This window comes from Chelmon rostratus, chromosome 1 (genome assembly GCF_017976325.1).
Source record: "Chelmon rostratus isolate fCheRos1 chromosome 1, fCheRos1.pri, whole genome shotgun sequence".
Classification (NCBI taxonomy): domain Eukaryota; kingdom Metazoa; phylum Chordata; class Actinopteri; order Chaetodontiformes; family Chaetodontidae; genus Chelmon; species Chelmon rostratus.
In genome coordinates, this window is record NC_055658.1 from 12,698,089 (window position 1) to 12,724,076 (window position 25,988).

Genomic DNA, 25,988 nt, shown 5'->3' on the forward strand with positions numbered 1-25,988 from the left:
TTCTGCTCATTTAATAATTCAGTGACCTCTGAATTCATGACGAGAAAGTCCCACTTAATGTTAAAAACAATATGATGCGACTCAGTTCGGGTCAAATTTTCATCAAACCCTTTCGGTGACATTCGATCTAGTCCACTGAGGTCATCGCTGGTTCGGGAGGGGCGGCTGGATCTGACCTCTTCTATGGATGAATATATCTAAATTAGATTCTCTGTGACAGAGCAACAGATAAGATGGCTTTGTGCATTTCTCTTTGTGGCAAATTCACAGAGAAAGAGAAGAAAAAACAGCCCGTGCTGTGAAGCATCAATGTTTATGAAAGGCATAAATCTTAGATAACTTTCACAGTGAACTCAAAGGGACGATGAGGTGGATAGTGTTACAGTGTCACACTTTATTTGCTGTAGCTTTATATTTAAGGAGAAAACAATGACAACAGCTCATAGATGGCACATAACAATATAGCATTGTGGAAAAAGTCCCGTTGTGTGATACAGTATGAGTGGTCGATATAATGTAATTAAACAAAAGAAAAACAATAAAAGCATCAATAAAAGCATCATACCAAAGACGCAGCTGACTGTCTTTCTTATCCATCAATCCTCCTAATTAGAGACTTGGGCGTTAGAAGGAAATAACAGACCATCAGGATATTTACAGTACATGCCCTAGTTAATATGTTCAGAACATCAAAAGCCTTTCCACAATAAAATGACAATGCAAGCACAGTTCAGCGAGGATCAGAAGAAACCAGCTCTTAACATTTCTGCTTCAGAACAGAACAGCCTTTGTGAGAGCCATAAAGGTTAGAAGGCTTAAAAATAACCCAGCTAAAGAGCCACTAAATGAATGAAAGAATTTGGTCTGACCAATGAGGTGAACGTTTGAGTTTGGAGTAAAAGTCCTCCTCTTGCAGATCAGAGGAGAAAATGGCAGAAAAGTTCAACTCTGGCTGATCCCACTGCACAGAGCCACGGAGGGCCAAAAACACGAGAAAGTGCTACCGGCTCACTCTGCCAGTTTTGGGTTGTTAATGACTGTAGGAACCACTGAAGTGATGCCTGTCCCTGGTGTTAGTCGAAACAAGTCGTGACCGTGAACGCACCCCTGCAGCTTTCACCGGCAGAAAACGTACTCGGTGTAGCTGGTCCACAGTTTGTCTTCCCCGGGGTCACTACTGCCGTATGAGCACGTCCCGGTGGAGCTGCAGGCCACCATGTGGAAGCCGGCATCGGCCAGCCGGTCAAACGCCTGCTCCAGAAAGTTATACTTGAGGTAGTACCTGGCGGTGTATTTGTCAGGCGGTCGGTCCGGGTCGCGGCTCTCGTTCAGGGTCTCTCCAAAAACCTCTTTAGCTAGAGAGATCTTGCTGCAGACGGTTATTCTGGCCACCCTGCGGAACTTCGCGTCCGCCTGGATGTCCCTCCCGATGGTGTAGCTGCCTCTGTACCCGATGGTGATGAAGCCGGAGCCGGCCCCGGGAGAGCGCAGGGTCCTGTCCGAGGAGGAGGTGACCGGGCTGGTGAGCTCAGCCTCCTCCGCCTCCCCGCTGTCCTCCGCGGAGGAGCTGTCTTTACTGACCGCCTCCAGGCGCCTCGACAGCTCGGGCAGCTGGAAGAAGTCCGCTTCTTTCTGCAGCCTCCTCCTCTCTTTGAAAAACTCGGGCAGGAAGAGCTCAGAGTCGCGTAAATAATCCAGGATGTATCGGAACAGAAAGCCGTCGCGGTCGAAGAAGAAGCGGCCCTTGCTGTCTTTGGGCAGGTCTCCCGGGGCGCTCTGGGTGAACTTGGTCCACAGGAGAGAGTTTGGGACCGCGGTGAGAGTTTCACGTCGGGTCACGTACACCTGCCCGCCCACGTTTAGCTCCACTATCTCAGGGAAAGTTGAACTTTTGTCGGTTTGCGCCATCTCTCTCTGTGTTTTAAATCCCGGCAGTGTCCCTGTGGGTGCCCTAACATGGACGGATGGTCCCCTCACTGTACAGAAATGTTTGTATTGGTTTGTCTGTGTGGGAGGAGAAGGAAAAGGACGGCCAACAGACACATTAACTGTTCACTGGAAAGCTCTGAGATAACATGATGCTGCCTTCAAGGGCTCCATGTAAGCCTCAACTTCCTATTTTGACACTGTAAACATCTTGACATGATATCCAGGCTACTGTACTGAACGGAAAAATCTGACATTTTGGGAAATACGTTCCTTCTTCTTGCCAAGAGTGAGACGAGAAGATTGATACCACACAATGTACGAAGCTACTTACCAGCAGCCAATTAGCTTAGCTTAGCATAAAGACTTGAGACAGGGGGGAAACAGCTTGCATGGTTCCTTTCAAAAGTAACAAAACCTGCCTATCAGCAGCTGTAAACATATAATCATATAATATTTTGAGGTAGTACCTGAGAAGGCTGCTTCAATTTTGCTACTTTAGCCTTCTTCTACTCTACTGTTTCAGTAGAAAATATTGTAGGCTACATTTTTTGACAACTATTACCTTCCAGATTAAGCTTTTACATATAAAATATATGCACAGTTAATATAGGCTGATGCAATATTACTGTTCAAACAACCACCAGTGAATAAAGCGCTCCACCTTAAGTAGTTACATTAAAATGCTGCCTCGGCTACACATCAGTGTGATATAGCACTCCAGCAGGGGCCATTCTGCTGCCTAGCGATTACTACTGCATGTAATTTTGTACTTCTGCTTCAGCGACACCATAAATGCAGGACTTTTACTTGTAAAACAAAAGTAAAGGAAAACCCACTTATGAAACCTGTACAATTCATTATACGACTTGCTATAAACCTTCAAAATGCACATATCAATCAAATTCTATAACTGCTTATAGTCACTTAACTCATTTTTCACCACAAGTGTTAAAGGTTTGGGAACTTTGTGCAGCTTTTTGTAACCATAAGGGATGGTGAATGTTTTTATCTCCTGACTTTGTCACGTGAAGTCAGGATGTGTTGATATCTGTAACAGGATGTTTGTGTCTTTCTGCAGCGCTCTATAATAAAGGTAAAAAAGGTCAAGATGGTACATATTTTTATGGACCTTTGTTTTGTGTGGCTGCAAAAAACTTTAATGCAATATGGTATGTTCAGATGATATTAATACACCCCTACTAGAAGCAGACAAGCTGTGATCATGAAGAAGAAGTTGTTATGGCAACCTCAACAACTGTCCATTCCTTATGTTTCCATAAAGCACCAGGATGTTAATAGCACAAAGGTCCAGTGTGTAGGATTTAGGTGGATCTACTAGCAGAAACAGAAAATAATATCATGTTTTCATTGGTGTATAATTACCTAAAACCAGAATTGTTGTGTTTAAACCCACAATGAGCTCTTTATATCTACAGAGGGAGCAGGTTTTCTTCCACAGAGTCCACCATGTTGCGCCACCATGTTTCTACAGAAGCTCAGAACGGACAAACCAAACACTGGCCCTGTGGAGGACCTTTTGTGTTTTTTGCATCTTCGTCGGCCAGCGCATCGAAACTAATACGCTGTCGATTCCGGGTCCCTCGGGAATCAACTCATCCTCAGGTCTCCCACGTTTTAGTTGAGGATTTGAACACTGCTTATGAGGCAAAGCTGCACTGTGTTTGACAGGAAAGATCAAATTTTGTTTTCCTATGCTTGGAGGCTGAAAACATCAGCTTGGCTGGGAGTCAATCCCTTGTTTCCAAGATGAAATGCAAGAACTGGGATTCCACCAGCGAGGGGTGGCAGTGTAAGTGTGCCTGGGGTCTTTGTGTGTAAACCGCTGCACTGAAAATAGAATAACAGGCAAAGTTCAGTGCACATGATGTACCAAAATCCTCTGCTTTAAAGGTAAGATAAAGATGGTCTGACTGATCTGCAGTGTCTCCAAAATCCCTTGAAAAGAGGCCGCACTATTCCTCAAACCCACATAAGTCTTAACACAGGATTGATTTCAGCTTAACACCAAAGAGCTCTTTGATCTAGTCTTGGAGTGCAGTGCAGGCTGCATTCATAGTTCAGTCCACACACCAGTATTTTTGCTGAGTAGGGACCACTGACATCACCACTCATAATCTGAGTGAGATGTAATTGGTTGTTGGTTATCGCGGATCCTGAATTTTATTTGCTGCATCAAAAGCATCAGCTGTTCGTAATAGAGAATGCTGAACAAGATCCATCTGAATTATGGAAAGCCACACTTTTATGATATTTTACTCGGAAAGAAACAACGTTTGAGAGAACAGAAACGTTTAGACATACAGCTGCAGCCTGCAGACATTATACAGTAAGCAAAAAACAATCAGACGTGTGGCATTAAAATCCCTGTTGATACAGTTGTACAATAAATGTGATTATGGAATAAATGTAGCCGAGATGAATCTGATATGAAAAAGCAAGCGTCAATTCAAGGATAACGCACCAAACGTTGTGCATCAGTGGAAATGCTGATTACGATTTTGATGAAGCACAAAGCTTTCAAAACATCTGGATATTTAGTTCAAATCCAGGATTAATGCTGGTTTAAATGAGTTGTGAATACATAGACGCTCAAACTAAACAACTTTTGCGGGTAGCTTAATGTGATTAAACACATTTTTTCATGTTGACGCATTTTATCCAAATATAATTACAGAGAAACACTTCAGGTTCCATCATGATTAGTGTCATGTCTTGATGAACGCGATAAAATAGCATGTTGCTGCATCTAACTTGTAATGGAAATCACAATTACTGCGCCCTGATTGGTTTGTCTTTCTTTCTTCTGCGCACCACCACCTCCACCACATTAACCAATATAATGATTCTTGGTGGTTCATAACATCATGTCCAACTTTTACAACTCAAAGCAATTAAACTTGTTGCTTGCGTGGTGCTTGAAGTTCCTGTTTTAGAGCCAAAACCTAAATGTACCACCCAGTCTCTCCTGCTAGAGAAACGCTTTGGATTAGACTGACATCTAGTGGACAATAGATGAAGATGCAGGTTGTCGTTGTCTGATGGAGATATTTACTGAAAGAAATTGTCCAAAAGAAGTGAATTACACAGAAACTGAAAACACCAAGAAGCAGCTGAACGAAAATGAACTGTGAAGCTCCTCTGTGTGACACTGCTTTGGCTTTTATTCTTTCTATTCATTTATACGTTTTTCTGCCCACTGCATAAAATAGAAACAGTAAATTTGTTTATTGGAGATGTGCATTTTCCCCCGTATTCATAACAGTGAAAAACACGTCTATCACAAACACTAAGTTTGTTATAATAATTTAAATGACCAAGCCTCCCTCTGCACCACCTAGATTGTCACCCTGTGTCCAGTCCCGACCTCGTTACCATTTTTCTCATGGTCTGCCAGGAAATAATTGGATAAAGGAAGTTGTAACATTTAGCGCTCCAGTCATTTCCTGGAGAATGTGAAGGTTAAGAGATGTGGCAGCTCATTTACCCTCCATATGAGTTCCCATCAGTTCATGTATTTAGGCACAGTTTTTACTTCGTATTTCTCAGGCCATACATTACGCTGTGTTGACGTGATAGGCTTTGTGTCGATGTAACACGTGTATTCAGATGTTTTATTTGAGTGAAAGTATCAATAAAACTATGTGAAAACACTACACTATATATATATCTATATAAATGATACTTATGTAACAGTACAAAAGTATGATCAACAAAACGAAATGTACTTTACGTATCACAAGAAAAAACACTCGTTCAGTTGAAAAATGTTGCTTGACAGGAATATTATTGCATATTACGCAACAGTACATATTATTAATACAGATTTGTCAGGGTGTAAGCAGCATTTGGGAGTTGCTTGACATGGCACATGTTTTATCTTTATATACAGCTTGGTTGTGTAGTCCAGTGGTTCCCACTGCAGGATCTGGGCCTCTCAAAGAGCTCACAACATAAATCTGAGGGCTTGTGAGCTGATAAACTGGAGTGGAAAGAAGTAAAAACTAAATTCAGCTAAATTTTGTTTACATTTCTCAAAATTGTGCATTTTTGGTGGGAAATTTGACCTCTGTGGGCCACAAAACGTTGTTCTATAAACTAAACCATATGAAAATGTTATAGGGAACATGCGTCTTATGACTTATAACTAAACAACTCATTGACATGTGAAATTAAACTGTTGAAAACCACTGGTGTAATCTGTATAGGCTTATCGTACACTGTGCTTTCCGTAAAATATTAATCTGCAATGTATCAAGTATCTATGGCTTTAAAATAAATGTAAAGGAGTAAAAAGTACAACATTTCCCTCGGAAATGTATTATTTGTATTAAATTGTACTGAAGTGCAGTTCTTGAGTACTTAGTTACTTTCCACCATTGGTCTTGTGCAGAGGAAAACAGAATTGACTATTTAATAATTTCCACCTTACAAAAAGTAACAATTCACTGAGCCTCACACAGACTGGTTAGATGATAAAGAGATCAGTGGAGGTCAGTTTGGTAACAGAGAAAAAGAAAATACAAAACTCAAGTTCAATGAAGTTTACATTTAGAAACGACTAAAGAATTTACAACACAAATGTCTCTGTCTGCCTTTTCCACGAAAACCCACATACAAATGTGCAACCTTTATTTTCAGTCCATCAGGCTCCACCTAGTGGCCAGAAGACTGATAGATAGCACGTTTAGTGTGTGTGTGTGTGTGTTTGTGTGTGCGTGCATGTGTGTGTTACGTCCTCATGTCAATCACGTGACCTCCTGCTTGTGACAATAAGGCAGCCTTCTGATGTGACACCCAGCCAAACACTGTCACTCTGCAGCGTACTGGAGTGTGACCTCCTCAGCACTGGCTCTGTGCTCTCTACAGCAGGCCGCCCATCATCCATGTGCTGCCTCCCCTCTCTCGCCCTCTCGCAGCCCCTCTCCAGTGATCCTCTCCCTGCTTCTGTCTGACACGCGGACAGAGACGAGAGGCAGAAACCTTCTCTTCTTCCCTGTCAACACTGGAAACACTCATTCTAGCATGGAATAGTAGAGCCTTGTCTCTGCGAGGCTATTTCTGGTTTCAGTCAGGACTCTCACATCAGCCAGCTCAGTTTTTAGTTGAGTTTGGCAGCGTGGGTCCACTCATGTGATGCTCTGGAACAAATCTGAGCAAGCTGTCCCTGAATTCACAAACCAGCCCTGCAAGAGCCTGAGATACACAACATTTAGCAAATATATTCATACTTCTCCTTCAGGTAAATGCTAAAACAGGCGGAGACAACAACAGTGTTGTTGTATGCTGACTGAATGAGTGTTTACATGGGCTGCCTAAAGTGAGAGATTGGAGGAGGGATGCAACATGTGACTATGAAATGATGTTGGTGCCTGTCTGAATTTCAGAGTGGCTCCATCCATTTATTTGCACTGAACTATTTAAACTCATACACACTCCATCATATCATATGATAGACCACCTGCTGACTGTATAACGCCTGCTGATTAAACGCGCAAAGTGGAGAATAAAATGAAATGAACTGAATAAAAAGTTACCGTTTAAAGTTACAAAGCCACAGTTAGTGTTGCTTAGAGTAAATTAAAACATCAAGTTAACACTAAGCTGTAAAGTGGTGGTCTCTCTGAGTGCTGAGTGCCGGCGTCACTTACACCTGTACACTGGTCTGAAATGTAGGTGAGCAAAAACAAAATTTTAATGTGGTGTTTACTTACTTTTTAAACCTGCAATATTTCATGGGCCACTTGGGGGCAGCAGAAACAAGCTGTGCATCCTATTTTCACTCTCTTTTAGATCTGTGTTGGGTCTCTACCAACTCTAACTGTGTCTGTGTCCCCTTAGGGGAAGCACAGCACAGTACTTAATCTCTATGCATGCAGTCCACAAGAGTAAAATACACAACAGTATTTTAACAGCAACATGTTAGCCTAGTTTACTAGCTAGCTCGGTGAGCATTAAGTGATCACATAAGAACTAAATGAACAACTTAACAGGGAATTTGAGAAGCAGATAATAGATGCCTGTCTAAATTTGTCGCTAAATATTTTGCTTTGTTTTGCTTGCTTGCTGCTACTTTACATATTTTAATGTAAACGTATAATGCTTTAAACAATGTCTTTATTGATTTTTCATTGTACAAAGGCTGTTATTATGCAATATATCACACTGACCGGCACCAGCTTTCAGTAGGTAAAGCACAGGTGTAAATAATACAATCAATGATGGCTGAATTTCATTTAGCTGCTTCGGTTTCAGCATCCCGGTTGAGTGCACGCTGGCTCGCTGTCACACTGTCGTGATTTACTGGGACACTTGAACAGAACGGAGCCATCGTTAATGTGATTAGTCACACTTGTGCTTTTCCTGTTATGGCAAGTCGAAATGTCTGAGGAGAAGAAGGCCTATTTGGATTCAAACTGCAAAAATCCTGAATTAGGCTTGAATACATTTTATTGCTTTTGTTACTATTATATCACACACACACACACGCGCGCACACACACACACACTCACACAGTCATGTTTCCATCATTTCAGAAGACATTGTGTAGACTTGCAGTCATTTCCTGGAGACTAACCTTAACCCAAGTAAAATTTATTGATTCATGTAATTCTTATGCTGTATTGTGTCCCCACAACATGAGTACTTTACATCTACACACACACACACACACATACACACACACACACTTTTGTACATTTGTTGTGCAGTTCCTACATGAACTCAGGACACAATGGTTCACTTCCTCATTGTGGTTCAAGTGCAAAGTCATCCCTCCCTCATCAGCAAAGAATGACAACTTTCATGCAAAAATATATATGTGTGTGTGTGTGTGTTCTTGTCACCTTCTCTCAGGGTTACATCTGCACCCTTGTGCTCCTCAATCAGCTCTAATGGATCCTCTGGCTCAGACTCAGCCGGGGCACTGATAATAAAGACACACACACACACCACACACACGCACACACACACACCACACACACACACACACACACACACACACACACACACACACATGCACACGAGACAGGGCGGGGCTGCAGGCTGATGTGTCGTGATGAGCTAAGAGGTACGGCAAGAACCAACCCAACATTTTCTTCCTGTCTTTGTCCTTTGTTTCTTCTCTTGTGCCTTACCATCACCGTCCCTCAATACTGCACCTCCTGCAGTCAGTTTCACGTAACCGTACTAACCAATCACATCAAGAGTTAAAGCATGTACAATTTAACGTGGCCGCCAAGGTGTGGTGGCTTTAGAATAAAGTGTTCTTAATTCGTCTCTCATGTGAAAACATGATATGACATACAAAACATTTTCATCAGGAGTGACGCATCATTCCGAGTGTGTCTTTGTGTCACCCACCCCCACCAGCGCCACCACCACCACCTCGTCTGTACATGTGTGTATGTGACTGGTTCACATGGGTCCCATCCACCCTCCCTCTCTCCAGCAGCATCTTCATTTGGAGAGTGAACAGGTCCCCTGGGGCTGATGTGTGCTTTTGTATGTGCGTGTGTGTGTGTGTGTGTGTGTGTTCGCTACATTATTCTCCCCGCTGACTTTCTATGGGCTGAACAAAGAATGACTGTCCATCCGGCATCCTTCCAGTCTTTAGAAAAGAGACGGAACATGCTGTATGGAAGGACGGCCCTCATATGAATAAAGACACATAGGTCAGAATATAGAGAAATAAAGATGCTGCTGATGCATTGGTATTTTACAGCTGCAGACATTCAATTTTCACAATTTATATGTTCATCATCTGAATTAATCACATTAAACATCATTTCAGAGAAGGTAACACAAATAACAATGAGAAAAAAGCTACAGTCTGTGTTTGAAATGATGCAGAGTAAGAACGACTTTTAAAAACATTCACTTTTATTCACTGAATATGCTGTATTACTATAAATATAGACAAAGCAGCCTGGAGTCAAACTTTACACCACAGTAAATCCTCAACTCACACGGCAAAGTGATGCTTGTGATAATTTTTTTATCTAATATTCAATATATCATTTAATATTTCAATCACTTGTAAGTGTAATCATGAAATACAACAAGCAACAGTACAGAAATATTGGAAAACCGGAAGGCTTAAAACATCAAACCACAAACGACACTGACACTCAAGACACAACAACAGTTTGACAGGAACGAAAAGGAAAGAATTTGCATGTCTTTTATTTTCCGCTATACATCTAAAATGTAAGGTAGAGTCAAAGATACAGCCCGCAATTACGTTGCAAAGCGACTCACTGTTGTTAAAATGAGGAGAAACTCATGAAACTCCCACACTGATTCACTGATCTGGACTGAACGTGTGATTTTGTGTTTGGTATGCAAGCGCAGCGATTTGTGTTTAAAGGTAAGGATTTGTTTCTTTGCATCGAGCATCCAGGGTGGAGGATTTAGTGGATTTCAGAGAAGAGGTTGCAGATGTGCAACCAACTGAAAGAGCGAAAGGCACCCCTCCAGAGCCAGTGTTCGGTTTGTCCATTCTGGGCTCCTGTACAAACACGTCGGCGCAACATGGCGGCTCAGAGGAACCACTCCCTCTATGGAGGCTCGTTCAAACAGTTCTTATTTTCAGGTGATTATACACTAACAAAAACAAGATTCTGAATGTTATATTCCATCTCTATCTGTAGATCTCCTTAAATCCTACACACTGGACCCTTTAAGAGGTTTGCACATTGAAACACTTATGAAAATTGAGCCGAATCAGTTGTAAAATAGCCTATAAAGCTGTAAAAATTGATTATTATATTCAACCAAAACACACATAAAAAGACACAACCGCTGCTTATACACTCGAATTTCAAGAGCTTTTATGTTCCTCATTCTCGGTGTCTGCACCGCTGATTCTCCACACATGCAGGTCCAGTGGAACAATAAGATTCTCATTGATCTGCTGGAGCTGACGCTCTTGTAGCTCTTGTAAAAACTAGTCTCGGAGGATCTGAGTAACTGTTTGCCTCACGGCTCTGATTCCATATCAGTGAAGCTGATTCATGGCTCCGACTCATTAAGGATGAGGGGCTTTGCTGACTGCAGAGCGGTCGCCTCATTCCTCTGGTGAGGCCCAGACGGTCTACCTGCAGCCGGCCTGAGTGGAACAAAGCCAGCTCTGTAATTAGGTTCTCGTGGCTGATTCGATTACAGCAGCCGCTACATTCATTTTGCTAAAGATGTTCCTCAGCTGCTTGGAGGGACTAATGGAGGAGATGGAGAGATATACGGGAAACAATTAGACATGACATTATCGTGGTGTGTGTTTGCGCATGCCTCTGCACTCGTGTATAAAAAAGCTGCATGTTTGTACAAATGAGTCGAAAATGTATTTTCCTCCACCTTCACGGAGATGTGCCGCTCACATGCTCTCACATATCTCCTTCTGAAACCTACATCACTTGCTTTTCTTCACCCCTTCTCCATCCCACGCCCTGTTCCCATGTTTCAATTAGCTGCCTGGCAATTAAATTACAGGGGAGATTACTTAAGAGGGACATAAATAGCAGTCTGCTGGCATGATGGTGGTGCCTCAGCTACCTTGAGTCACCCTATCTGGAGCCTGATCCACCGTCTCAGGCTCTACAGTATGTTCAAATCACACTGTTTACTTTTTCTGGGCTTCCAATCAAAAATATTACGCTCATAAATGTGTTTTGCACATTATTACTTCGCTTGAATTTTTGAACTTCGCTCTGCAGAAGGATGCTGTAGCTGTTTTGACAAAGCCTTTAAGACGTGTATGTACGAGCAGGATTTTCTGGCATCACAGCCAGTCTGGAAGCCAGTTGTGGTCACGTTTGTGCCTTACAATGTTGTGGTGTAGGAGACAGCTTTGGATCCAGCGGTTAAAATATCTGCGTATTAAGAGATTCTGGACTTTTCAAGGCAGAGGGAGGACGAATCAATGTGATTCGAAGATTTTTAACAAGATGACTGAACTTTGCTGTGGAAAAACCATCAAACTATTGTTCAAAGCAGAGCAAATGTTAATGCTGCTTTTCCAGAACTCAAACAGTGCTGACAGGATGGTGTTTTGGGGCAGGAGGTGTTTGGAGCTTCAGTCAGATGAAAAACTCTCCAGGGCCGAAGCCTCTGGCCCACTCAAGTTGCTGAAGTGACATCTGCACAGGGAAATTACCTTCCTACACGTCATCACCTATGGAAGGAAGTTTGTTTTGAACTTGTATGAAGTTGTGCAACTTTTAAGAGACGGACTAAAAAAAGAATAGCAGAGGTTGAGAGCTCTTGATTTTTATTTGCTAGATGAGTCAAGCTCCAAACACGCAGGATCCTAAAATTATCTTCATGCATTTCGATAATGCCTTTAATTTGACGATCCCTGCCAGGTGCATTCCCACCTTTCAAACTGCAATTATGTGAGTTAAAATGATGTTTAGGCTACTGGGTGCAAATTTGGGTCTGACTGCAACCTTTTAAAAAGTAAACCAAAAAAATGACACTCCTCATCACAAATGACATTTCCAGCAAGCACTGTGATACCTGGACAGTCACCTTGCTTTGAGTCCTCTCTCTAAAGTTATTCCTGACTCCAGCATCATTATAGATGTCTATCTGAAAGCCTCGTCTGCTCTCTGTAATCTCATCTCCTTGTGTACTCATCGAGAGAAAGTGCTCTAGTGGGACCTTGATTCCCAGAATTCCCTTTTATCGCTTAAGGTTGGTCTGGGAAAATAAGCCAGACAGCTGCAGGAGATAAAACGTAGTGAAGGAAACATTTTTGTTCCCACATGTTTAAACATACTGCCTGTCCGTGGGCCAGGGCTGAAAGTCTGGCTGGTTTCTCGTTTGGGATCTAATTAAAGAATCTTCCTCCAGATCAAGAAGGAAAGTGAGACTGCAGCTGTGTGAGGGGTTTGGAGGAGTAGTCTTCTGTTTGCATGACTGGTCCTCGAGCTTTCTTGATAAATGGAAGGGCACAAAAAAAAGAAACATCCCTCAGAGCACTTATGGGTAAAAATAATAAGCAGTAATAATCTGGCCAAATATGAATGACTCCTGGAAAGACACCATAGGACGTTCTAAATATATCCAGCAGTTATAAATGAATGAATCTGTTTTGGTTTACATCCAAATGCTCTCCAGGAGAGACCCCTTCCCCCCGACCACCTCCTCCTCCTCATACGTAAAGCCGTAAATAAATGGATTGACTTTTGGACAAGCGGCAGTTTTCCTTCATAATTGTTAATTATCATGAGTGCTCTCTGAGGTACTTTCTATGAATGGAGATGGGACACTCTCTCGCTTCCTCCACCCCCTTGTTCTTTTTATGGGATTGGCCTTAGTTCTCAAGGACGCCAAAAAGGACGCCAGCGACGGAGGGAGGAGGCAGTGGACGGGTGGGGTACCTGCGTCATTCCTGCGCAACAGGGTTGGTGGACTTTATAGCGACGGGCGCCAGTAAGCTACGCCCCCCTCCAAACCCCATCCAAGTCCATCTTCCCTGCCTGACCACGAGCAACCCCACCCACCCCCGGGTGGCTCCTCCCTGAGTCCCAGACGAGAGAGAGCGCAGCACTTAAGGTAATGTAAATAACCAGAGAGGGAGAGCTATTTTAAGATGCCGTCTTTCACTGCGGCCATAGAGGGGGACAAAGATGCAAGCCAAGCGATTGTAATTTCAGTCACGTTTTCGGACATGTTCTCTTTCTCTGTCCGCCGTCCAGCTAGCTGAAGGGCCTGGCAGACAAGAAAGAGCTGCACAGTCAATGTAAGCCTTCTTCTGGAGAAAGACGTCTTTTTAAAATATAGATATCTCACAATGACAGGCCGCTGAGGGGCCTTCAGATTAAAGCTACACAGAAAAGAAAACGCACAAATCATTAAAATGAGATCCTCTGAAGAGGCCGTGAGATAAACCTGAGGGGTCACAAACTGATCAACAGAATAGAAAAGCAGAAAAAAAACATTTCTTCAACACAAAATAATTTCTTTGCTCTTTCTTTTTGTAAATTATTCGTTAAATTTTCCTCCTCAGGCCCCTAAAATGAAAAACATACAGCTGTCGGACAGGGGAGAGTAAAGAATGCCAAGACAACATCTTTGTTGTCCGAAATCACAAGATAAACTGCTGCAAACCCCCCCACACAGCACAGCCTCCCCCCTGTTTCAGCATCACGAGCCTGTAAACTGAGAAAATAACATGCGCGCTAAAACAAGTGCGGAAACTGTGAAAATGAAGTGGATTTTTAACATGAGTCAGCAAATAACATAATGTGAAATGCCCATTTTATCTTCTTACAAAAGTAGAATTTATATATATTTGCAATTCTGATTTTTTTTTTATTGTTTCATCTTTTATGACATCAAAAATAAATAAACATTTAGACAGCATCCTCTCATCTCATATAAAGAAATTCTAACCAGCATTATTTATACACAACACGGAGAAAATAATCTGTACACTGCCGCTGCATCCTTCTGCAGCAGTCACTGTTTGACTTTGCAAACTCACGAACAGAAACACACACAAACAGCAGCTGATGTACACTACTCGACATAATTACATCTTTTTGTTAGAGGTTACATTCATATTCAAGTCTTTGCTCACTGCAGTCTGACCAGAGTCCAGTCACAGCTGTGGAAAACTAAAAGTATCTGTTCTCATGAGCTTCATTAAGGCAGTTAAAATACAAGATATCTTTAAACACTAACTTACACGGATTCTTATGATTCAAACTGACATTAAAGAGAATATTAGCTAATGCTTCAAGTCAACTACCTTCACTACTGCTTGTATATTTTCTACTCAGCATGACACATGGATTGTTTCTCTCTTGATTCATTGTTTATCTGTAATAATTAAAACACGAGAGGCACGACTGCCTGTCAAAAACTGAATTAAACAAAATTAGTTTTGGGTGTCGGCTAATACGTGCTTCATGACATTATGGTCAAAACCAGCTATTCCAGAGCTACTAATGTAAATTAGGTTACACATGACATAAAGTTTAAATTGAGTTATTATTACTAAAGCTGCAAAATATCCTGTTTGCCATCATTTCCTGTGGTTCAACTATTTTACTTGCACTGTCTCCCAATCAGATTTAGAATAACCACTGTACAGGTGTGGATGTGTGTGTGTGTGTGTGTTATTGCTTTCATCCAATTGGCAGATCCCTCCAAACTACGCTTGTGCTGTCAGTCACTTCTTATAAAGTATCTGTCATCAATTTCACTGATCAAATATTTCACCACTTTATGCAGTGTTGCTTATTTCCATTTACCATTTTTTTTAATTAACGATCAAACTGAAATTAATCAAATTAAGCCTCTCTGAACACAGTTTATCTCCAAACCAGCTCCAAAAAGGATGAATCTACAGTACACCCAACTATCTATGAGAACTACATGAGTGCACGAGTGTGTGTGATGTACTTCGACGTCATGTCCGGACAATCAGCAAGCTGCTACACTACGTATCCTGACATGTGGCTGTTATCCAATCACCACCGGCGGGATGTGGATCTCTGTAGTCCCAAAGCAGGATGTTTGCTCGTTGTCTCTTAGTCGCTAATTCTTTTTGGAGTCTCCGACAGAGTGGCCAGTTTTTTTTTACTCTTTTTTTTAAATCCCATCCTGAGTTTGTCATTCTTCATCATGGTGAGAGGAGTCAGGGCTGGACTCCTCCTCCTCCTCCACCGTTTCCGTCGGCAGCGTGTCGCGACGCGTGAAGGCGGCCGCCAAGGTCACGCTCAGGCGCGGTTTGACGGGCGCCATCTCCGACAGCCCGATGTTGTTGCCGCGAGTCACAAGCGTCGTCTTATCCATAATCTCTCCGCTGTGCTTGGACACCACTGCGTCGAGAAAGTCGTACTTGTGTGAAATCTTGCCGCTCTCGAACAGGTATTTTGCCAGGTAGGAGACGGCAACGTTGCCCAGAAAGGAGGCGAGCATGGAGATGGTCTTGAAGGGGAACTTCTGGATGACCACTTCCTCCATTTCTCCAGTCATGTGGTGCTTCCGCTGCTCGGTGGTCCAGCCGGGGTAGTAAATGAAAGGTGGCAGCTGGAGGTAGGGTTCACCTCCACCTATACGCAGTACCATGCCGAACAGGTAAGCGGCCACCGAGCCGTACGTGTTGGTGCCTTTGACAAAGAGCACGCTGAGCAGCTGGGGGAAGATGATGACATAAACCAGGTCTGAGCTCAGGTACCAGAGGCCGTACACCGTCCCGGTTACCAGCGCCATCAACGTGGCAAGGCCGCCGAATACGAAGATAGTGATCCGCATCACCCACACGATCTCACGGTCAGACGCCTGAGGAGACAGACGGCGGCGGAAAGAGAATTGTGACATATGCAGAACATGCGAAAACAAGACAGATAAAAACAAACTTTGACAGAAAAACTGCCACGCACGTACTCACCGACTGCCTGAAGGCGAGCTGGTAGATGTTCCTCGCGAACATGGAGCTCGCTGAAAGGATGGAAGAGTCTGCAGACGACATGACAGCTGCAGAAACCGCACCAAGGCCGAAAAAAGAGACAAACGGTGGGCAAAGGTGTTGGAGAACGATGGGTAGAATCATGTCTGCTTGCTCCTTGTCTTTTGGAGAAACGGTACCATACGTTGTCTGGTTCCAGTCTGATAAAGGGGAAGATTTAAATGAGCATCATTAATGACACTTCCAATATTCCCAGCAGACATGTTCTGTAACATAAAGAAATGAGTAACCCATAACCTCCAGAGAGACACACATTTCTCACAAATTAAGGTCATTTGCAATTAAACATTCATAACACTGAAACATATTGAAAATCTAAGCCATAGATTACTCAAATACACCGTGAAGCTCATGCATTACCATTTCAAAACTGTGTCAAACACACACAATCATTAGAAAATTCCTTTTTCCTCTACTTTGTTTGTTTTTACAATTTTAGGCAAAGCTCAAACAAGATTTGACTCATTATGATGGATGCGTGATGGTGAACTGTATGTGATTTTTGTCATTTTAAGTTTGCAATGACAGCTCATGTTTATCATTTTTCTGTTAAAACAGGACAAAACAAACTTGTATATTCAGATGTTCGCCGAGGAATTTGACGCCTGAAAATCTGGAGATCAAACCTCTAATTTGGTCCCTTGCCTCAGACTAATGCAATATTTACACAAGCAGCGTGGTTATTAAACGGATTGCTGCTTCATTATGGATGAGGTGAACCAGCTGCTATTTACCAGGCTCTCTCAGATCTAAGGGCAACATGGACCCATCCAGAGAGACCCCCCCAATTCCCAAACAAATACACAGGCAGCAGACTGTGCATATGCAGGCTCATGCTTCAGCTCTCTAACCTGTGGAGGCCCCGATGGCCCCGATGAGAACGGAGGGCACGGCCATGATGAGGCACCCGAAAGCAGCCAGGAAGGAGAGGACCTGGGCGTAGGTGGCCGAGGAGGCAGACAGGACTCTCTGGAAATACACCTGCCAGGGAATTCCTCCAAGCATCTGCAGTGAGTAACAATGGCAGAGCTGAAGCCCAACACTGACAATGACTCTGGATTCTGATATGGAAAAACTCAAAAAAAAAAAAAAAAAAACAAGTGAGAAATGTCATGAAGAGAGAGAACAGAGGAGGTTCCTCTTTTTAGGACACACAGACACTTTTATTCAGTTTGTTTTTGCAGGAAAACATCATGCAGGAAGGTCAGAAAATATAAAACTCCTTGCTGTTGGGTTCAGCTAAGCAATTTGATAGATGTGATTAGTGCATACATGATCTTTGTCTTATCAACAGAGACGCAACAAGCGATTATGATCATACCTGATTCATCTATTGATTATTTATGGGATTAATTTGTAGTATTTTTCTGCAAAATGTCAGAAAATACAGGTTAGACTAAACCTATCACGTTTGAAACGCTGTAACCAGCAACATTCAGTATTTTGGCTTCTTAAATGACTTGACTAATGACCAGAATTATCACTCATGAATTATCTGACGACCAGCTACAAGATTAACCATCAAACAGTCTCATCGGGATGCCATTGAGTTCATCAGTACAATCCATTTTACGCCTTTTTTTCCACTGTGAGGGAGCATCGGCCTCTGGGGACTAAACTCTGACGCAGTGGGAGATCAGTGACTCGTGGTTACTGTACCAGGAGGCAGAAGTTGTCGATCCAGACCCAGGTGTCGCCGCTCTGGACGCTGCCTCTCCAGGGTGACTGGTACACCTGCCTTACTGCAGTAACAGTGATGTCTGACACCGCAGGGTTGATCAAAGCAAAGGGGACGCTGATCCACTGGAGACAGCCAGACACAAGTAGAAACAGTTACAATCAAAAACTTATAGGAGTAATGGTAATTATTTTTAGCTCCTTATTTATACCACCTTTGTTTATTTTTTAAAATAATTTCTAGACATTTTGTCACAGATAAATCTATGCAGGAGTGATTTGGCATATTTTAAGACAAGGTCAAAGTAGATTCTGTGCGCCAAATACAGTAAATCGACTCAAAAGGGTTAACTAATGCCACTTGTCACTTGTGCTCAGTGCGAACCTACCAGGCCAACAAAGATACAGAAGAGCTGCACGACGTCAGTGTAGGCCACAGAGTAAAGTCCTCCAACCAGGGTGTAAAAGATGGCAATGAGTGCTGAGATAACCACTGACATCTTAATGTTGATGTCCACGATGACACTCAGAGTAGCACCTGAGCTCATGGACAAACAGATGAGAGGACGTGAATGGCCACTGGAGCATCGTACAGACAAAATCTCTAAACACACTTTGATTTTGTAGCCCACAGGCTCCTTCTGTTGCAGACAGAAGCATAAACTCACCGAGGGCGGACAAGATGGCGGCGGACCAGAAGATCTCACCCATGAGTGCAGGTATGAAGAGGAGGCCACCCATGCGTTTCCCGTACAGCTGCTGGAATGGATCCAACATGGTGACGTAACCCCGTGAGCGCATGGGCTTGGCGAAAAAAAGACCCCCTGGGACAAAGAGTGGACACATAACAGGCTGAGATCTGAGGCACCCACCACCCAGAGCTGAGAGAGGGCCCCTAAAGCCAGACTATACTGCTTTTGTGGCCCTCAAGTATGTATGTATGGTTTAATTGTGCACTGTGTCCTAAAATACATGTGTTTAGAATTGACAAAGCCATAAAAAACACACACTATGAAAAAGAGGCTGATGCATGAGCAAACAAGGCAAAACACTTGACAACATTTTTACTGCACAGAGGGAACAAAAAACAAACAAACAAACAAACAAACAAAAAACACTCCACGCACAAAACCACCCACCACTCACCCACAACAAGACTGAAGGCATATCCAAAGGGAGCTTGTGCCCAAGCCAAGCCATAATCAGGTAGATACACATATTCGGCTGTGCCATTGATGTATCCTCCTCCAACCCAGGTAGCTGAAAATCACACACACACGCACACACACACACACACACACACACACCCTGAGTTTGTCAAAAAATGTCCCTACCAGAGAAAATCAAATTAAAGAGAAGCATTTCATGCTAAAATATCAATTCAAATAATTATACTGTAACACTTTTGTTTCCTCCACGAGGAAAACCAGTGAGATAAATCACTGTGATGCCAACAAAACTCAATTCTGAATCTCACAATTTGTCTTAAAGCTGGCGGAATGATGTCTGACAAAATGTTGGCACATTTCTAAAAAGAACCAACAATCCGAAACTGTATTAGAAAAAACACGAATTGTCTGATTCCTCGCATTTTAACAGAAGAAAGGGGGAAACTTGTCAAAGCAGACCTCGGTGCTAATTCGGCATATTTCTGAACCAGCCATCGCTCCTGAAAGCGAAGTGTGACTGAATAACAAACACAAACTTCACCTGTCATGGTAAAGCCACCGACAAACAGTCCAATGTCTCTCCCTCCGACCATGATGGTTTCGCTGCGGTCGGTGCCCTCCGCCTCCCCGGAGTGTTTGTTCTTCCATGCCGCCCAGATGCCCACGAACAGGATCAGGAGATAGAAGACCGCGATAGCCACAAGCCCCTCTACATGGATGGTCATTGTCGCACCGGTCTAACCGCTAGTAACGGGAGGGCACGGAGACCTGCTTGGCGCACGGACAAGAGACGGATCAGATGCAAGTACAGTAAAGTATTTAAAAACAAGCATTTAGCCTTTTTAGTTTGTTGCATCTGGACAGATAAATACACACATTCTGACCTTTTTAGGTTCGTCTGAAATCAACTTACAATTTAGATTTTTGCAAGGTTTTGGTTGGATCAGAGGTCCAGCTCACAAAACACGCGCTGACTTGTTGAAATAGAAAATTCTGAGTTTTAAAGAAATAATTTTCTCCGATTTAACAGATTTCATGCGCTCTTGTGGCCCTGAAAGCTGTCTTCTCTCCAGATATGACTGTCAGCTCAGTCCAGGTCATTTGTAGCGAACGTCTCTCTACGTTATCATCATAAGTAAAGTGGACATTTATTCAGAGGAAACCTGGAAGCTCGATTGCTTAATTATTGTCTGTTCCTTCAGGTAAATACATGCAGTAAGTGCCATAGCCTAGTTCAATTAAATGTACATACATATACAAAAGTCTAACAGATTTCCTACATATAAAAAAATCTAACAGATTTATGAGAATTGGTTTAAAAATATTAAAACTGGTCCTCCGTTTTTCTCTTATCTATCTTTTGTCCTTCTATCCAGTGACATGCGGGTAAAATTCAAATTACGCACAGCATTCCCCTTAAAAACATGACCACCCTCAGACTGACACAGCCTCATCCGAACAATATTGTAGACAATGAACTGTCACCCAAAGAACTCCACTCAAATTAGTCAGATATCATCCTCTAAAACGCCATTTGGAGCCTGAACAATTCACAAAAGCTTGGAAAACACACACAAAACTTACCTGAAGTGTTTCTAGAGTCATGTGCTGGGCCACCTGAGGCAGAAAACAGGGAGCAGGACACTTGAAAGGTTTATGCAGAGCCTCGTTCCCCCTTTTGCACCGCTATGACCACTTCAATGAGACGTTGGTGGAGGTCTCCAGGGTGACTTACTGAGGCTTATAAGGGGGCAGGTGCCGTCAGAAGACTGATACACACGTCAGAGAAACCAAACGTCCGTCTTAATGAGCACCTTGCACGGAAACACGTCACAGCGCACCGGCTGATCTGACTGGAGGAGGCTGGGAGAGATTCCTTTACTCAATAACGGGGATGGATGTGCATCTTACTTTTTTTTCTTTCCTTAAAACCACTGAATGGCATGACATGAATTTTAATATCATCGTTGAACGTTTTCCACATTAAATAATCAATAATCTGTGGAGGACTTTTACGCCTCACGTGGCTGCTGCTGCCTCACACTCAGCGCGTAACAGGCGCCTAATTGCGCAGCCATTCTTCATCTGGCCTTTTATCCGCTGTCACTGTCGCCCCAGTCGGCGTTTTACCTTACAACCGCAATTAACTTTCAGCTCCACTCATACAGCTTTTGCACGACTGAGGTTTGGGGGGTGGGGGGTGGATAAGAAACCCATCTGATGGTGCCATCTTTGCTTTGCGCGGGAGAAAACAGTGAGAGATACCTTCGTTAAAAAAAAAAAAAAAACTTCTTAAATTAATTCTTAGCTGTTTGCATCTCGACCTCACTTCAACGCCCTCTTCAGCAGAAACCATCCACTCTTCCTCCTTTTTGTGGGCCTTAGATGGAGGGATCCTCTCCACCTTTGAGCAATTAGAAGTAATTTAAGTGTACTGTGTCTGCCACTTTCCCTTCAGGATACATATCAATGAACTGTGGCTGCTTAATGGCCTCTTCTGCCTGAAGTCCTTTAATGTGGGCTGCTCTTGTCAAAACTGACAGCCATCCAATTAGGATGGATCCTGAGGAGCAGCGGAGAGATTTAACGATAGTCTGACTTGAAAAAGCCCTGGCGCGTACACACACAGAGACACACACACACACACACACACACACACACACACACACACAAAGCATAACTACAGACACGCACAAACAATGTGACGGAGGAGGTATTTGCTAAAGATAGCTGAAGTGTTTACTCATCAAGAGAAAGGGTGACAAGAGGGTTTGAGCCGCAAGACGCCCGCAGCGCCCTCTACTGGCACGGAGCGGATTCAGCACCATGGACAGAGGCTGCGGTTTAGCTGCCGTGTTTGAAGCTTGACACTGACAGAAAACGTTTGTATTGATCTTAATTGCACCACTTGATGGGACTGCATCATAATGTGTGACATGTGCTGTCATTATTATTAGTTTTTAATAGATTCATATTTTGATATTGTTGTAAAGGTTGATTCCTCTGTATTTGTTGTTTATTTCAATATTCACCTCTGATGTTTTGTCTTAAAGAACACAACATTTAATCAGTCTGTCTTTATTGATTCCGTCTTTATAAGACCCGCACTGGCTGGCAACTAAATAAAGGTTTTTTAAAACAGCCTATTTCCTTTCTCTGCCTAATAGAACCAGAAGAGTGTTTTCTTTTCTATTGGATTTATATGTCTTATTAATTAAGGAATAGTAATGGTAACTTAAATAGTAACTTGATTCTGGTTCCTATTCAGATCGTTGGTCCATTTATCAAACATGAAATTACAAATAAAGACAATTTAAGAAGTGAAATAATTAGAACGTGGTTGACTTGACTGCAGTAATAATGATGGCAAAAATCATCTGGAAGACAGATGGAAAGGTTCCTAACTGCATGTTTGGCAGATGGCTGGCACATGACCTTGACACCTTTTCAAGCCAATCACTGAAACTGCGCTACTTAAATATTAACATTTTAACCATATGAATATGTCAAAACATACAGGAAATACAAAACATTACGAAACTCATAGTTTGCTGCATAGCATCATAAGAGAAATCCTCACAACTTGTTATAAATGAATGTTCATGTTTATCCAAATAAACTGTTCAGGGCCCAAGGACTCAAGGTTTAATGAGCAGCTGTTGCTGGCAGTGCTCAAGATGCTGGTGAGAGAGAGAGAGAGAGAGAGAGAGAGAGAGAGAGAGAGAGAGAGAGAGAGAGAGAGAGAGAGAGAGAGAGAGAGAGAGAGAGAGTGTATATGTATATGTTTTTGCTCGGTTACTTTTGTTGTTGTACTTTGTATTTGTAATGGCTTTGGCAATATTGTTGATCTACAGTCATGCCAATAAAGCTTATTGAAATTGAAATTGAAATTGAGAGAGAGAGAGACATATGAAGCCATCATTTCCCCAAACCATGAAACAATATTCACTCTCCACATCATTTATTCTTTGAAAATGAACACATACAATATAATAGACAAAACACACACATCTCATTTGACGATGAAGTTTGAAGGAAGAGTCTATAACTTGTCTGACGGAAAGGTGAACCTGCGCTAAGAGGGTTCTCATTTTGAAATGGATGCGTGAAGAACAGGAAATATGATCTCAAAGGGACCCTCATGTTTTTAAAATATGAAGATGACTGGAGGATCTGAAAGGTAAATCTTCCCCCAGTGAATCATCACTCTGAAATGTAGCACAGTTAGAAATTGACAATATATTACAAAAATAATGTGGCATCATTAAGCCCACTATGAGAAGGATTTGGATATTTTGGACTTGGGTGTCCCCCAGTGGTCGTAGAAAAAAAAGACATCAATGTAAGCAGGCTAAAAGTGACACCAATTTTCACTAGAAATGCCTCCTTGCAATGAACACATTACAGTACACTGATAAACAACTCTCAGGATGTAAAAATGTTAAACCACCCGATAGCAACAAAAGCACAATTTTCAGCTAAAATAATCAAGTCGGTTATAATTTGAATGCTTTTTTAAAGTTGCTCTACATGAAATGTATCCGCGATTTTTTCTCTGGTTGGTAAATCTGTTGATCTTTCCTTCATTCACAACTAAATGAACAGGACCCAGAAGGACACCCATTACTGTACCTGATATTTTCTGCCTATATTTAGTCGAAAATAATTCATTATTCATTTTTGGAGTGTTACAAAGGTTGTAACCCTGTATTTTCTGCAATCTGTGACATTTGTAGAGCTAAAAATAATGTTTACAGATGAGACATTTATGAGATAGATACCACAGAGTATATAAAATAAAACACTATTATTTTAACTATATTATCGTACATTTTTTTCAGTTATTCTTTTTTGCCTTCACACTACTCAAAAACAGTGAAACACCCCTCACTTGAATCTTGGTTGAGGTGATGGAGCTTGACAAAACCTAAAAAGCCACCACACAGTCTGACAGATCTTGACAGAAGTGGTTTTTAATGCAAGCTTTCAGTCAGAGACCGAAGAGGATCAAAGGCTGCATTAAAAAAAAACTTTGTGCAGATGGCTTTTTTTCAGTTGTCTGCCTTTGAATCATTGAAGTACCATGAGGAAATTGTCAGAAACATTTTGTTTGATTACATTTCTTCTTTGAGCAATGAAATAAGGCAAAGATAAAAACACCAGCTGAAAAATAGCTTTTAAAAGTTTTGATTTTTAAGCAAACTTTGCAGGCTAATTAACTTGACATTCACTTTATGACATTCAACTATATATGAACCCTTAGCCACAAGCAACAACGTGTACAACAAATTACTAGGTTCTGGAAAACATTTAATCTTCAATATGCAAAATATATTTTTCACATCTACACAGAGCAACATTAATCAAGCATGAGCAGAGCTGCATGAAGTTTTAGCTGCAGTTAAGATATAGTAACAGTTGTTTTTAATGGGACAGTGAGGTGGACCTATATGCAAGTTTGAGAAAGGCGGTGTGCACTGGACTGTATGAAAGTGTTTGGTCTTTGTCACAAATAACAGAAACTTTGCCTCTGCTGAGGAAGTAAATGACCGTTCACTGAAGTGCTGTGATGCTTCAGACACAAAGAATAACCAACAGAAGCCCTGACAGACATTAAAAAAAGAAAAAAAATGGCCCATTTGGCATATTTCCGAGGTGGAAATAATTTCTGAAGGACATTCCTTATAGTTTGATTGATATGCATTAGCCAATTACTTACAGATTGAGAGACTGATGCATAAAACTGCCGATCACAGCATTTACTCCCTGCTGTCAGGGTGCAGTGGAAATGGAGACATCATACACCACAGCTAAAATCATAATTTGTGAGTTCATGTACAAAGGAAAAAAGACATTGAGTTTACATCAGCGGTATAACAGAGTGTCAGAATCAACCAGCTGGGAAACATGTCTCCTCAGGGAAACTGGGACATACCATTTATCAGACACAGGGGATAGTTTAAGGTAGGGGTGCATGATAGTTATCGGGCCGATAACAGGAAATCATGACGTCATTTCGATAAGTCCGATATCATGACGAACAGCCCCAATAACATATGTGTTTTTGTCAGCACGGCAGCGCCTCGCTCCCACTATGAGACCCGAATGGCCTGCAGTGAATGCTGCGTTCATGTGATGTTGGCATAATCAGAAAAACTTGTCACTGGGAAAAATCAAGCCAGAAAACAACTCGATAACTCGGTCATAATTTTGGTAGTTGCTGACTTGAATTAACATTCGCAGCATTTTTACACATAAGGAATAGAAACATGAACTTAAAAAGGCCGGCCGACAGAACGACTACCAAACGAGGGAACGGGGGAATGTACGTTAAACCTTGAATGCAGCATGCGGCACAGCGTGCTTATGAAAACAGAGTTCAGACTTCTTCAAAGTTTCCGAAGAAGACTGTTCGCTGTTTATTTGTAACAAATGTTCCAAGCGAGTTCCACGAGGAGGGAGAAATGGCACAAGCTTTAATACTTCAAACCTGGTCAGCCACCTGAAACATAACCACCGCTTTGACGGAGTTTGGAAAGCGTATGAGGACGGCCGGCCTGCTAAAGACGCTAACGTTAGCAAGGCAGCCGCAAAGAAGCCACCGGGACTTACGCGTCGGCGAGGCTTTCGAAAAATCCAAGAAATTTGCCAAAGATGACCCACGGACTAAGGTTATTGAAGATTTAATCATGGACATGATGGCGCTTGCCTTATTT

At 42.3% G+C, this 25,988-nt stretch overlaps 2 protein-coding genes across 2 annotated transcripts; both read right to left on the minus strand.

Moving 5' to 3' along the window:
- Nucleotides 1-374: 374 nt before the first annotated feature.
- Nucleotides 375-1,996, minus strand: LOC121620882 (BTB/POZ domain-containing protein KCTD12-like). The gene has a single exon (XM_041957144.1). It carries the CDS (start codon nt 1,906-1,908, stop codon nt 1,117-1,119), a length of 792 nt encoding a protein of 263 aa, XP_041813078.1. The 5' UTR covers nt 1,909-1,996; the 3' UTR covers nt 375-1,116.
- Nucleotides 1,997-15,567: 13,571 nt separating this feature from the next.
- slc5a7a (solute carrier family 5 member 7a) lies at nt 15,568-19,997 on the minus strand. The gene is made up of 8 exons (XM_041940807.1): nt 19,814-19,997; nt 19,250-19,363; nt 18,772-18,927; nt 18,493-18,641; nt 18,086-18,229; nt 17,278-17,431; nt 16,349-16,566; nt 15,568-16,239 (listed from the first exon to the last, which is right to left on the minus strand). Exons 1-8 carry the CDS (start codon nt 19,995-19,997, stop codon nt 15,568-15,570), a joined length of 1,791 nt encoding a protein of 596 aa, XP_041796741.1.
- Nucleotides 19,998-25,988: the final 5,991 nt, after the last annotated feature.

Excerpts from the sequence above, each read along its gene's own strand:
- LOC121620882 (XM_041957144.1), bottom strand. The coding sequence starts at position 1,908 with ATGGCGCAAACCGACAAAAGTTCAACTTTCCCTGAGATAGTGGAGCTA.
- slc5a7a (XM_041940807.1), bottom strand. The coding sequence starts at position 19,997 with ATGACCATCCATGTAGAGGGGCTTGTGGCTATCGCGGTCTTCTATCTC. Across the intron at positions 18,230-18,492 it reads TCTGTATCTTTGTTGGCCTG|TGGATCAGCGTCCCCTTTGC; the intron begins GTAGGTTCGCAC and ends GGCTGTCTCCAG. Across the intron at positions 16,567-17,277 it reads GGCCATCGGGGCCTCCACAG|ACTGGAACCAGACAACGTAT; the intron begins GTTAGAGAGCTG and ends CCCCTTTATCAG.